The sequence below is a fragment of the Equus przewalskii genome, chromosome 2, assembly GCF_037783145.1.
Source record: "Equus przewalskii isolate Varuska chromosome 2, EquPr2, whole genome shotgun sequence".
Taxonomy (NCBI): Eukaryota; Metazoa; Chordata; class Mammalia; order Perissodactyla; family Equidae; genus Equus; species Equus przewalskii.
The window spans coordinates 105,690,090-105,702,853 of NC_091832.1; the positions used below are offsets into that span (position 1 = coordinate 105,690,090).

At 35.9% G+C, this 12,764-nt stretch overlaps 1 protein-coding gene and 1 long non-coding RNA gene across 22 annotated transcripts in view; one reads left to right on the plus strand and one right to left on the minus strand.

Annotated features, from left to right (window-relative positions):
* LOC139081822 (uncharacterized) overlaps nt 1-12,764 on the plus strand; it is a 59,415-nt gene that overhangs the window by 39,011 nt on the left and 7,640 nt on the right. The gene's annotated exons all lie outside the window — the stretch shown is intronic.
* Nucleotides 1-12,764, minus strand: part of BLTP1 (bridge-like lipid transfer protein family member 1) — a 194,760-nt gene that overhangs the window by 18,833 nt on the left and 163,163 nt on the right. For 12 of the 21 annotated variants that reach the window (XR_011537221.1, XR_011537218.1, XM_070609157.1 and 9 more), the window contains 7 exons: nt 10,656-10,871; nt 8,994-9,174; nt 8,284-8,485; nt 6,504-6,665; nt 5,836-5,975; nt 4,698-4,899; nt 555-755 (listed from right to left, as the gene is read on the minus strand). Coding sequence is in view for 17 of the 21 variants with exons in the window: in XM_070609157.1 (XP_070465258.1) it covers nt 555-755; nt 4,698-4,899; nt 5,836-5,975; nt 6,504-6,665; nt 8,284-8,485; nt 8,994-9,174; nt 10,656-10,871 (1,304 nt within the window). In the remaining 4 variants the exon portion in view is untranslated. The remainder of the gene's footprint in view (nt 1-554; nt 756-4,697; nt 4,900-5,835; nt 5,976-6,503; nt 6,666-8,283; nt 8,486-8,993; nt 9,175-10,655; nt 10,872-12,764) is intronic. The other 9 variants (XR_011537220.1, XR_011537219.1, XM_070609173.1 and 6 more) reach the window with 1 other exon arrangement.

Below are 12,764 nucleotides of genomic sequence, written 5' to 3' on the forward strand. Positions count from 1 at the left end.
ACAACCCTTCTCCACAAAAACCAGAATTAACATGGTTAATGCCTTCATTATTTGTCTGAATAAGTCAAGATACAATTCACTAATAGCAACATCGTATGCATTTTTAGTGGTAAATCTGCACTTTAAAATGCCAGTCAAACTTGCCTGCTAAATAACTAACAATAATGATAGTCTCATTTTAAATTAACAAACATGACACACACTTTAATAAGTTACTATTTATAGAATATAATTTCTTATACAAATAGATGGATTTGGTAAAACATTTAAACATTTAAGTAACATAAGTAACCTCTTATATCCAAAGAGATTACTGTGCTACATATATCACTTATAAAATATTCTGAGTTTTTAAATTCTTGTATAATTAATTTACCTGAATTACTTATTTCATATTTCTACTTACTATGTAGACACAGATATTATCAAAAGGAAAAATTAAATGTTTCTGATCTTATTTTATATCCATTATTAAAGGTATCATGATTTCTGAAAAGATCAAAGCTTGAAAAGATGCTATAAATTTGAAAAAGACACAAATATCCTAAGTATACCTAATCCTCCTGATCCAGATGTGAGGCCAGACACAGCAGTCTTTTGCTTCCCTGCTCCATAGGGATGGAACACGTAGAGGGAGAAGTCAGACATGCACGCAGTGAAGCTCAGACCAGACGAACTGCTGCTGGAGCTGCTCAGGTCTGACTGGCTACTGCTGTGCCGACTTCTGCCCAGAGGGCTGCCCAATCCTGACGAGCCTGCCAGTGAACACAAGAAATCCAAGATAGTTACAAGCTACAGAAAATTTTTAAAGCCTGTTACTAATATATTCTCAAGAAGCAAACATGACTTTAAAATGGAAGTATTCAAATATTAACTGATCAATAGATTTAAATCCTTGAAATCAAAATAAGGACTTAGATGTACTTTCCACTTAGTAATTTACTTCTGTAAACCAGGGTTGAATACTCTGTTCATCTTTGAAACAATTCGTTATATATATGACTGGCCAACTGTGTGGTTCCTGTTTCTTTTCTCCTTTGCTCCACTGGAAGCAGGCAGTGGAAAGGCAGAAAATAGTTGGGGTTTAAGCAAGGAGGAGGAGAACAAACTGTAAAAAATCCAAATCATACAGCTGGAGTCCACATTTCATTAGGAAACAGTGGAAAGAGAGCAAAAGGTACACAAATGCAGCAAGTTAAAGATGTGTTTGTCCTAGAGAACCAAGTGTTCTCACTGGCAACATTTACCATGGGTGGATAGCTAACTCCAAATATGCTTTAAACTTAAAAAATATGAGACCATCTGAATAGAACATTAGATGATTTTGCTGATGACTCCAAAACATCTATCTCCAGACCAGACCTCCTTTGAATTCATATATTGCAGCTGGTTGCCTGACATCTTGCTAGAACGAGGCACAGGCATCTAAAGCTTACCAGGTCCAAAACTGAACTCTTCATCTCTTCCCCCCATCTGCTTTTCTTCCAATGTTTCCTATCTCCAGTAAGAGACATTTCCATGCAAGCAGCTCAACCAGAAACCTGGGAGTTTTTTGTCATCCTTCCCACTTCTAACTCCCTATGATGCAATTTATCACCATATCATTTCTGTGTCTAACAACATATATCAAGTCTGTCTATTTCTCTCCATCTTGCTATTGCTGTTCTAATCTAAGCAATTATTGATTCTGGACTGCTGAAATGGCCAACGCTCTCACCGCTTCCTTCCACTCTTGTTCTCCAATCAGCTGCCACACTGCAGCTGGCCCAGTGTTCGAAAAGTGTAAATCAGAATCAAATCCATTCCCCTGCTTAACCTCTCAGTGGCTTCTCCACACCATCTGGTTCTTTCCTTTTCTCTCAGTCTTTGTCACGCCAGTCTACGCTTTGTTTACCATGCTCCACTTATACTAGTTTGTTTCTTTTTTCTTTTTGTCTTTTTTGTCTTTTGTTTTTTTCCTTTTTACCAGACTCCTTCCTGCTTCATGGATTTTGTATTCTGTACCCAGAATGTTCATTCCCCCAACTCTATGCCTGGCTAACTCATACTCACCTACTTCACATTCCATTTAACATATACTGGTTTGCTTATTATGTGTTTCTCCAAATTCAGTTTAAGTTCCACATTAGCAGGGACCATATCTGTTAGCTACTACTGTATACCAACCCCTAGCACTGACCCAGACCTCAGTAAAGTTCAGTAAAGATTCTTTGAAAGAATGGATATTGTCATAACCTGTACTTATATATTCTCATCATTCTTTCTTGCATGTTTTATGATGATAAAATTAGTAGTGTTCTTTTTTTTATTTTCTAAAGAATCATAAAATGTGGGCACAAAAAACAGTGGCTCACTTCATATTCCTTTCACTACATGTTCCTAGCATAGTACATATATACTACTATAATATTTAAATGTTAATTTGTGACATTTTGTCATTAAAAAAGTGAATGTCCCAACAGAGAAATGGGCAAGGGTATATTTATCCCCCTTGCTCAAAGAGCTAATAAAATAATACAATATAAATTAAAATAATAAAATCCCATTTTTGTCCATCACATTGACAATGATTAAAAATAAATTTAAAGCATAGTATTGGGAAGAATACAGTGAACTTCGTGTCCACACACACCGTGATGAGGATGCAGAAATCTTATAGTCTTAGTAGAAAGTAACACGTATCCAATCCTTTAAAAATGTTCATGATTTTAAAAATTTGTCCCAAGGATGTTTATAAATATTTATATATAAAGATATTCATCTCAATATTATTACAAAATAAAAAGCTAAGGGAGTCTCAAATGTATGACCAAATTGATGGAATATCATGCAGTCATTCGTTATTTTAGAGACGAATATTTAATAATTTGGGAAAACCTATATTTTAAATTTTAAAAAGTTGCAGGGGCCAGCCCGGTGGCGTAGTGGGTAAGTTCGTGTGCTCTGCTTCAGTGGCCTGCGGTTCACAGGTTCGGATCCTGGACCTAGCACTGCTCATCAAGTTCTACACTATGGCGGCATCCTACATAAAAAATAGAGGAAGACTGGCACGGATGTTAGCTCAGCAACAATCTTCTTCAAGCAAAAAGATGAAGATTGACAATAGATGTTAGCTCAGGAGCAATCTTCCTCATGAGGAAAAAAAAAGTTACATAGCAGAAGAGACCATACTTTAATTTTGCCTGGGAAAAAGACTACCTATAAAAATGCTGGTTATCTGTGATAAAGGAATACTATTTATTATTTTCATTTTTAGTACTTTTCTGTTTCCTATATTTTCTATAATGAACAATGAGTTAATTTGACAATCAGAAAAATACATTTTCAAAAACCAACACTACCACTCCAGTATTATGTTGACTACAACACAATTCCAGCAGCAATATTTTGGAGCTAAGTGCGAGGCAGTGGGCAACTGCATTAGCAAAAACTTTAGTTCTAAAATATTAACTTCTTGTTTGCCTATTTTGCTGTGAAAACTTTCATAGATTCACACAGCAAAGCAAATGTTTTGCTTTAACCATTTCTCCAGTGTCTCCTGACACTGCCAAATGTCCCCTGGGGACAAAATTGCCCCTGGTTAAGAACCAGTGTTTTTTTTGTTTTTGTTTTGTTTTTTCGTTTTTCTCCCCAAAGCCCCCGGGTACATAGTTGTGTATTTTTAGTTGTGGGTCCTTCCAGTTGTGGCATGTGGGATGCCGCCTCAGTATAGCTTGATGAGCAGTGCCATGTCTGCGCCCAGGATTTGAACTGACAAAACCCTGGGCCGCTGAAGTGGAGTGCACGAACTTAACCACTCGGCCACTGGGCCGGCCCCAAGAACCAGTGTTTTAGTGATAGTTCTCTTATCAATTCTCTTATCAATTTTCATTCATTCTAGTCTCTTTCTTTAAAAATGTCCAAAAAAATATTTATCATTTGCATTTGTGATCTTTATATGATTTTTAGGGCAGAAATGACACTGAGGTTTAACAGTGAAGACTGACTGTCTCATCAGGAAATCATCAGTTCTATTTTAAAAACAAAACCTTTCATGAAACAGACATCTGAGTTGCATTACAAATTTACCATTAAAAATATATACAGTCATGTGTCACTTAACAGTGGGGAATACACTCTGAGAAAAGCGCCATTAGGCGATTCCATAGTTGTGTCAGCATCATAGAGTGCACTTACACAAACCTAGATGGTATAGCCTACCACACACCTAAGCTATACAGTACTGATCTTATGGAACCACCGACACATATGTGGTTACTTGTTGACCAAAACGTCATTATGCAGCACATGACTGTATATACTACTTGATACAATTTTAATTCAGTGTGATAAGAAATCCTTGCAACACAACACTACATCTCTTATTTTCTATTTCCCACAGTGATTACTCTTAAATGTAAAGACATAGCATAAAATAAAACATTCAAAAGTACTTGAATGTATTATTATATGACAGTTACTTCATAGTGCTTGTAATGTGTACATTCAAGCCAACAAAATGCTATCCAACTCCCATTCACTTGTAACAAAATATACTCAGAACTTGATCTTCTATAGATTTTTTAAATAAATATTCTAATTCTCAAATATTCTCCTCTTCCAAATTTATTTAGAAATGTATATTAGTTACTATTAAAAATTTTATTTGAAAATAGTATTTGACTTTATACCAGTGGAATAAAAGGATGTTTCTATACCTGGAATTCCAGTTTTGCTTGCAGAGGTCTTTGTTCCACTCTGAGGAGTGTTCCCTCCAGGGGATAAAGCCTCTGCAGGGTATGCAGTCCCTAGAGTCTCCAGTTCTCCTCGGTTTGAGGAAAACACCAAGTCCAGGGACGGCAGCTTCAGCATACATTCCACTCTTGACACTGGTAAACAGCTAAACTTGATCTGTGAGGGCTACAAAGTGCAGAAAGCCAACAAAAGGTTTCTAAGGACCAGATGGTTAAAAAATTTCACATTGGGTTCCAAAACTTACATTCAATTTCCATTTCAGTCCATATATACCTAATTTATTATTTGATACTTAAAAGGGTTTTGTCTTTAATGTCCTAGCTTTTTCAGACACATGATACATTAACCAAAATGTATTAACAAAATGGTATAATTTTAAAAAATCTAAATATTTGAGGAGCTATCTCTGAGTGAGAAATATTTAGACGTTTAGGTAATTCAGAATGTTAAACATGTTTATGTTCATATTATACTTGTTCATAATCAAGTCTTTTGAAGCAAGTAATTTCCCTTTTACTAAAATTTAAAAAGGCTGTTGCATTAATAACAAAAGTTTTATAAATTCCCAAGCCCTCACCCATTACATGTTTTCATCAGATCTTCAAAAAAGGTAGGTGCAAAATTCCAAAAGATCAGACTCAAGCTCTCTTGGCCAAATTGCTATTGTAGAAAATAGCTTGAACAAGATGACCATTAGTGTTTCTTTTATTCTTGAGATTGATTATTAGATTTTAATTGAGAGTAAACTAAACCCTGCTCAAAAAGGACCATAATGACAAGAAATACAGATGCCATAATAAAAAAGGCATAAAATGCTAAGAGGGTTTTTACTTATTTTTATTTCTGCCACAAAAGTATGAGATCTAAATTTTGAAAAACCAAAGATATATGAACCTCCTCAGCAGAAAAGTAAATAAACGCACAAAATTATACATATACTTCCCAGAGGTTTCACACAACCTTTAAGCCATCAGAGACATACTAAAGGTCCATAAACCCAAACTTAAGAAAATTTAAAGGGAAATAAAGTTGGAAATGTTCCAGTGACCTTAAGAAAAACATTCTTCCTTAAACCAAAAAGGAATAAATGAAGTACATCACCTGTACTCGTACGTAAACCACAACATCTACAGGGAAGGAAGAGTAAGCAGATGTTGAAGATGATACTAATGATGTCGTTGATTCTTCCATGGGATCTGGTATTTCAAAATGTCCCATATCTTCATCTTGTGAGCTGACAGCTGTAAAAATATTAGTTTTAAATTTTATTATTAGGGCAAGTGCAAATTATTTATTATAAGATCCTTTTCTGTTATGCTAGTACTAAGATCAGGGATATGAACACACAAACATTTACTTCTGTGGCCCATCATTCTGCACATCTTTCCCTATTCAGACCTCTTGCTCATTCCTCCAGATTTTGATTCCCCTTCGGTTATACCAAACACTGTACCAAGAAAAGAGTAATTATGCCTTTGCTCTTAAGGAATTTCCAGTCCAAGAGACACACTAATGTAGGACCTAAGGATGTTAATTTTGTCATTACCTAGCCGTGGCCATGGGAAAATCATATTACCTCACCAGGACTTAGTTTCTTTATTTGTAAATAAGGACTAGATGATCTCTCAAGTTCTTTTTCAGTTCTACAATTGTTTATATTTATCACTGAATATATTATATAATAATATATACTAGCATTAAGAAATCCTTCTAATATGACCCCAAAAATATCTAAGATGGGGAAGTAAGTCTATGAGGAGGATACTCACTTGTATAATTCCTCTCAATTGGTGTAATTGGGATAGTTTCCAGAGCCTTTTCCAAAAAGTCTAACAGGCAGGGGCTAATAACCATTTCTTCTGGCAATGACTGAAGAGCTACCCAAGCATATAATTTGGCTGTTTTTACTCCTCCACTTCCTTTTCCTTTGGCTAGAATAGTTACAAATGTGAGATGAATTTAATAAATATTTCCCATAAAACAATTTGTGAGAAATTAGAATTATATGACAGTTTAATCAGGTGAAGCACCTTATACTTAAAACCATACAAGAATGCAATAAAAATAGTAGGTTGATAGAAATGATATATTAATGTTAGAATACAAAGATGATTAATGATGTATAATACAACAGTTACTCCTACTTGCTCTAGGTCACAAATTTTGGTTCAATTTTTCAAGTTTATACTTTGCCAAGTCTCTCATTAGCATTATTTTAGCATTTAGTCTCTCATTTAGCATTATTTTCTCCACTTAAAAAGTAAGATGTAGAGAACTTCTGATTAACAATATTTTGTGGCAAGTGAGGAAAAACGTCATCTCTCTTTCCTTCTAACTAAGTATGTCTGCACCAGTATAATGAGTCTAATAGCTAACTAAGACTTAGCTAACTTTGGCTTAGGTTTCCAACTCCAGTAGAGTTGTAAACAAAGGAAAAAAATTCAACTTCTATGAGCTTAAACTTTCCTCACTTAAAAATGGGGATAATAATATCTGTCCTGCACTTAGTGGACATAGATAGACCTTGTCAATTGAAAAGTGATATAAAAATATTAGGCATTATCATGGTTACTGGCTATTTTAAAAGATTTATATATCAAGTTCCATCTCTCAGATGAAATTTTTTCAAATAATTCTTGTCCAGTCTGATATACCTTTTTTGGAAATTCTACCATAGATGTAAAGTCTTATTGTGTGGTAGCCAGACTGCAAAATAGCTTCTAATGATCCTTGCCCCTGGTATTCACGCCCTTGTGTAGTGCCTTCCCGCACTGAATAGGGCTGACCCATATGATCAGTAAGTTATTGTAGAAGTGATGATATGTGACTTCTGAGGATAAGCTGTAAAGATATTGCAGCTTCAGCTACGTGCTCTTTTGGATGATTCCTTTTAAGGGAAGTCAGCTGCCATGTCATGGGAACACTCAAGCAGCCCAGTGGAGAGGCCATGTGGGGAGGAACTAAAGCACCAGCTTGCCAGCCATGTGAATGGGATGTGATGGAAGCAGATTTTCCAGATCCATTCAAACATTCAGATGACTGCAGTCCTAGCCAGCATCTCCACTGTGACTTCATAAAAGACTGTTAAGTTCGATTCACCCAGCCAAACCACTCTTGAATTTCTGGTCCACATAAACTGTGTCTGAGGTTATAAGCCACAAAGTTTTCAGTAATTTGTTATGCAGTAATAGATAATAAATGTGGTTAAGCCCAATATACTCTGTCTTAAATGTATAAATTTAATGTTTCCATCTAAATCGTAAGCTCCAAAATTTGAACTACCTAAAACTTTTCTAAGTAGACACAGATCTAAAAAATTAAGCAAACTATTTTATTATATTTATTTTAGCAATTGATAGTCTAAGGTAATATTAATTTGAACAACAGCCAAAAGTGGTTGGCCCACACTTCCATATATGAATTTTCTACAGTCATTATAGACAAGTCTATGTCCTTTATGTGAATTTGAAAAAAAGTCTCAATGGAGCAAGTAGGTGATGACTAAAAATGAAGTTATAAAAAAAAATAAAGTATATTTTCCTGAAATACCTGAGGGAATAGGTGGGGGTTGGGGAGGAAGTAAGGTGTTAGTCTTGCTCTGGACAGTGCAAGGTAAAGGAGGAGAAGGAGGAGATGTTGCAGTATCTTTCATACCATACAGCTTGGACTCTTTAGAGAGTGTTCTCGGCAAGGAAGATCCTCTGGAGGCATTAGGTGATTCAGTCTTTAGAGTCTTGGAATTGTAATGCAACTGTATTGAAACAAGTACAGTTTATGCAGATGAGGAAAACCAAGAAAGGTACAAGAATGTGGTAGAAAGGACACTGGTCCAGGAGTCAGAAGACCCAGTTCCAGTTTCTACAAGTTAGCTTTCTGATCCTAGCACATTTCTTAGCTTTTTTCCATTTTTAAAATTAGAAAGGTCATCCCAGATATTATTTAAAATTCTTTGTTGCTTTATATTGTAGGATTCTATAATTCTAGAATCTAAAAATAGTTGTTTAATATTTTGCACTAGGCAAGGGTTAGCAAATACGTTATGAATATCAATGTTAACTTCTGTCAAAATTTTGTGGAAAAAGCTGTTTAAAAGTGGCAACATGTAATTTACACATTCTATGTTCAGAATATGGCTACATTAGAAAAAAACATCGGAAAGTCTCATTTTAATATAATTGGCAAAGGAAGAACACGTATGATAGAAAATAAACATTGCTGCTAGTAATCTAATCCCTTATCCTAGACATTTAGGTTTTTACCTTTACATCAACTCCAGGAATGTAAAATACTGTTGTTTCTGAGTCACTAGGCTTTGTCTGTAGAGATGATGGTACTTTCTTGCCAGTCATTAAATGGGTGGTAGAAGCATAATTAGTTTGAAACTTCTTCTTTTTTGAAGGAGAATCTTGATCTAAACTCCTGGAACTTCTATCATAACTTCTATAAAGAAAAAAATGTTTTATCTTTTAAAATAGGACATTTATCTCCTTTTCTTTTGTTTAAAATCAACTTTTTTTTTTTTTTTTTGAGAGGAAGATTAGCCCTCAGCTAACTACTGCCAGTCCTCCTCTTTTTGCTGAGGAAGCCTGGCTCTGAGCTAACATCCGTGCCCATCTTCCTCTAGTTTATACGTGGGACGCCTACCACAGCATGGCTGCCAAGCAGTGCCATGTCCGCACCCGGGATCCGAACCAGCGAACCCCGGGCCGCCGAGAAGCGGAATGTGCAAACTTAACCGCTGCGCCACCAGGCCGGCCCCTAAAATCAACTTTTTAAATACAGTAAATGGAATATAGTCCTTGATTAATATAGTTGAAAAAGTAAAGCTCATCAGTGTCTCAGCTAAACTGGTGAATGCCTTGCAGGGACGAAGTTTATGTAGTATGGTCCACAACTACACAGGGCAGTTCTCTTTATTCCTTCCTGTGGTCAGGACTGGTTCACATAAATGTATCAGGTTGAAACCAAATGAAATTGCCCTTTATGTAGATAAAAATAGCTGAATATCAGCAATTTGTTGGCTAGATTATTATGGTTCAACCAAAAATAAATCAACAGTCATTCTTTTTATCATTACTACTACATTTGTAAGAATTTAACTGTTAAGAGTACCTTTTTATCTTCTCCTTTTATAAAAGCCTCATTACACAAATAGATAATTTAAAAATCTTTTATTATGGAACACTTCAAACATATAAAAAGTAAACAGAATGGTATAATGAACCCCCACGGATCCACCTCCCAGCTCCAATAACGGTCAGCATTCTGCCCTACTTGTTTTATCTACATTTCCACCCACTCCCCACCCTCCCACTAGATTATTAATATTATTTCCTTATAATTCTCTTTTAGATTAGGAAAGAAAAGCAAAACAAAAACTCAAAGAAAAGAATAGTGTAATGTTAAGCCTGTTTATACCACTGTTTATTTAATGATAGAAACAAACGGTAAAGCTGCAGTTATATCCTGAACAACATTCCAGTATAACAAGGCCTCTTCATGCAATCGTTTCCTAGTCTTTCTTATTCCTTCATGAAGTCATCAAAACTCTCAATAATGAAGATATCTCTGAATATTGCACTGTTCTTTAAAATAGAAATGTGCACAATACAAGGATAGATACTAATTGAGAAATTCATGCTGGTTTAAAGGAGAATTCCAAAGATACATATTTTAATTAACACACTTCTTAGAACCTAAATCAGACATCCATTTCTAGTTTCCAGAAAATATTATACACTTGTCTAAAGAAATAGTATGTCATACAAATAACCACTCAAACATTACAACTATGATTAAATCTACACTTTAAATCTGCATTTTGGGACATGGGGGGGACTAGTATGCAGTAATTTAGTGATATAAAAATAGTGTTTCTAACAAATGACGTTACATTTACCCTTTTCTGACCAATTTCTTACCTTCTAAAGCTTATATCATCATGTTCTTGTAGAAGGGTGGTTGGGTGGAGCACACATTTTCCACTGTCAATTTCAACCCGTATATCAAGTTCAAAGTCAATATTTCTCTCTGTAGCTGTGCCACTAAGACTTCGGTTGACTGGGGCTGTTGGCCAGCGTTCTGTAAACAGCTGATGGACAGCAGCAAAGCCTGTTGCTTTTTTACGAGATGTATGTCTACAGAAAGAACAACTGGTCATTACATTGCAGTAAAATGGGAAGAGTTTTTAACAAAATGTTTTCTAACATGTTATGTGAGCAATAGTCTGTAAATAAGTTTTACTATTTTATAAATTCACACAAGTTACTCAACTAGCTCATACTAACTGAAGTTTTTCCTGACTTTAATGGAGTCATATTTTACTCAACGACTATGTACTGAGTAACTTATGTGCCAGACAGTGTGTTGGTGCTGAGGACACAAGCACAATTGCTGCTACTAAGAAGTCTGAATATCAGCATATGAACTACAGGCTGCCTCAGTTCATTGCACTTCACAGATACTGTGTTTTTTACCAATTGAAGGTGTGTGGCACCCCTGCATAGAGCAAGTCTATTGGCAACATTTTTCCAACAGTATTTGCTCACTTCATGTCTCTGTGTCACATTTTGATAATTCTCACAATATTTCAGACTTTTTCATTATCATCACATTTGTTATGGTGATCTATGATTAGTGATTTTTGATGTTACTGTTATAATTATTTTGGGGCACCATGAACCATGTCCATAGAAGACAGCAAACTTAATCGATAAATGTTGTGTCTGTTCTGACTGCTCCACCAACTGGCCATTCCCCTGTCTCTCTCCCTCTCCTCAGGCCTCCCTATTCCCTGAGACACAACAATATTGAAATTAGGCCAATAATAACCCTACAATGGCCTCTAAGTATTTAAGTGAAAGGAAGAGTTGCACGTCTCTCACTTTAAATCAAAAGCTAGAAATGATTAAGCTTCGTGAGGAAGCCAAATTGAAAGCTGAGACAGGCTGAAAGCTAGGCCTCTTGCACCAATTAGCTAAGTTGTGAATGCAAAAGAAAAGTTCTTGAAGGAAATTAAAAGTGCTACTTCAGTGAGCACATGAATGATAAGAAAGTCAAACAGTCTGTTGCCGACAGGGAGAAAGTTTTAGTGGTCTGGATAGACGATCAAACCAGCCACAACATTCCTGTAAGCCAAAGGTCATCCAGAGCAAGGCCCTCACTCTCTTCAATTCCGTGAAGGCTGAGAGAGGGGAGGAAGCTGCAGAAGAAAGTCTGAAGCTAGCAGAGGTTGGTTCATGAGGTTTAAGGAAAGAAGTCATCTCCATAACATAATATGAAAATGACAAGGTGAAGCAGCATGAGCTGATGTAGAAGCTGCAGCAAGTTATCCAGAAGATCTAGCTGAGATCATTAACGAAGGTGGCTACACTCAACAAGAGATTTTCAATAGAGACAAAACAGCCTTCTATTGGAAGATGCCATCCGGGACTTTGCATAGCTGGAGAGAAGTCAATGCCTGGCTTCAGAGCTTCAAAGGACACGCTGACTCTGTTGTTAGGGGCTAATGCAGCTGGTGACTTTAAGTTGAAGCCAGTGTTCATTTACCATTCCGGAAATCCTAGGGCCCTTAAGAATTATGTTAAATCTATTCCACCTGTGCTCCATAAATGGAACAAAGCCTGGATGATAGCACATCTGTTTGCAACATGGTTTACTGAATATTTTAAGCCCACTGTTAAGATCTACTGCTCAGAAAAAAAAGATATCTTTCAAAATATTACTGCTCATTGACAATGTACCCGGTTACTCAAGAGTTCTGATGGAGATGTACAATGAGATTAATGTTTTCATGCTGCTAACACAACATCCATCCTGCAGCCCATGGATCACGGAGTAATTTCAACTTTCAAGTCCTATTATTTAAAAAATACATTTTGTGAGGCTATAGGTGCCATAGATAGTGATTCCTTTGATGAATCTAGGCAAAGTAAATTGAAAACCTTCTGGAAAGGATTAACCATTCTAGGTGCCATTAAGAACATTTGTGATTCATAGGAAGAGGTGAAAATATCAACATTAACAGGAGT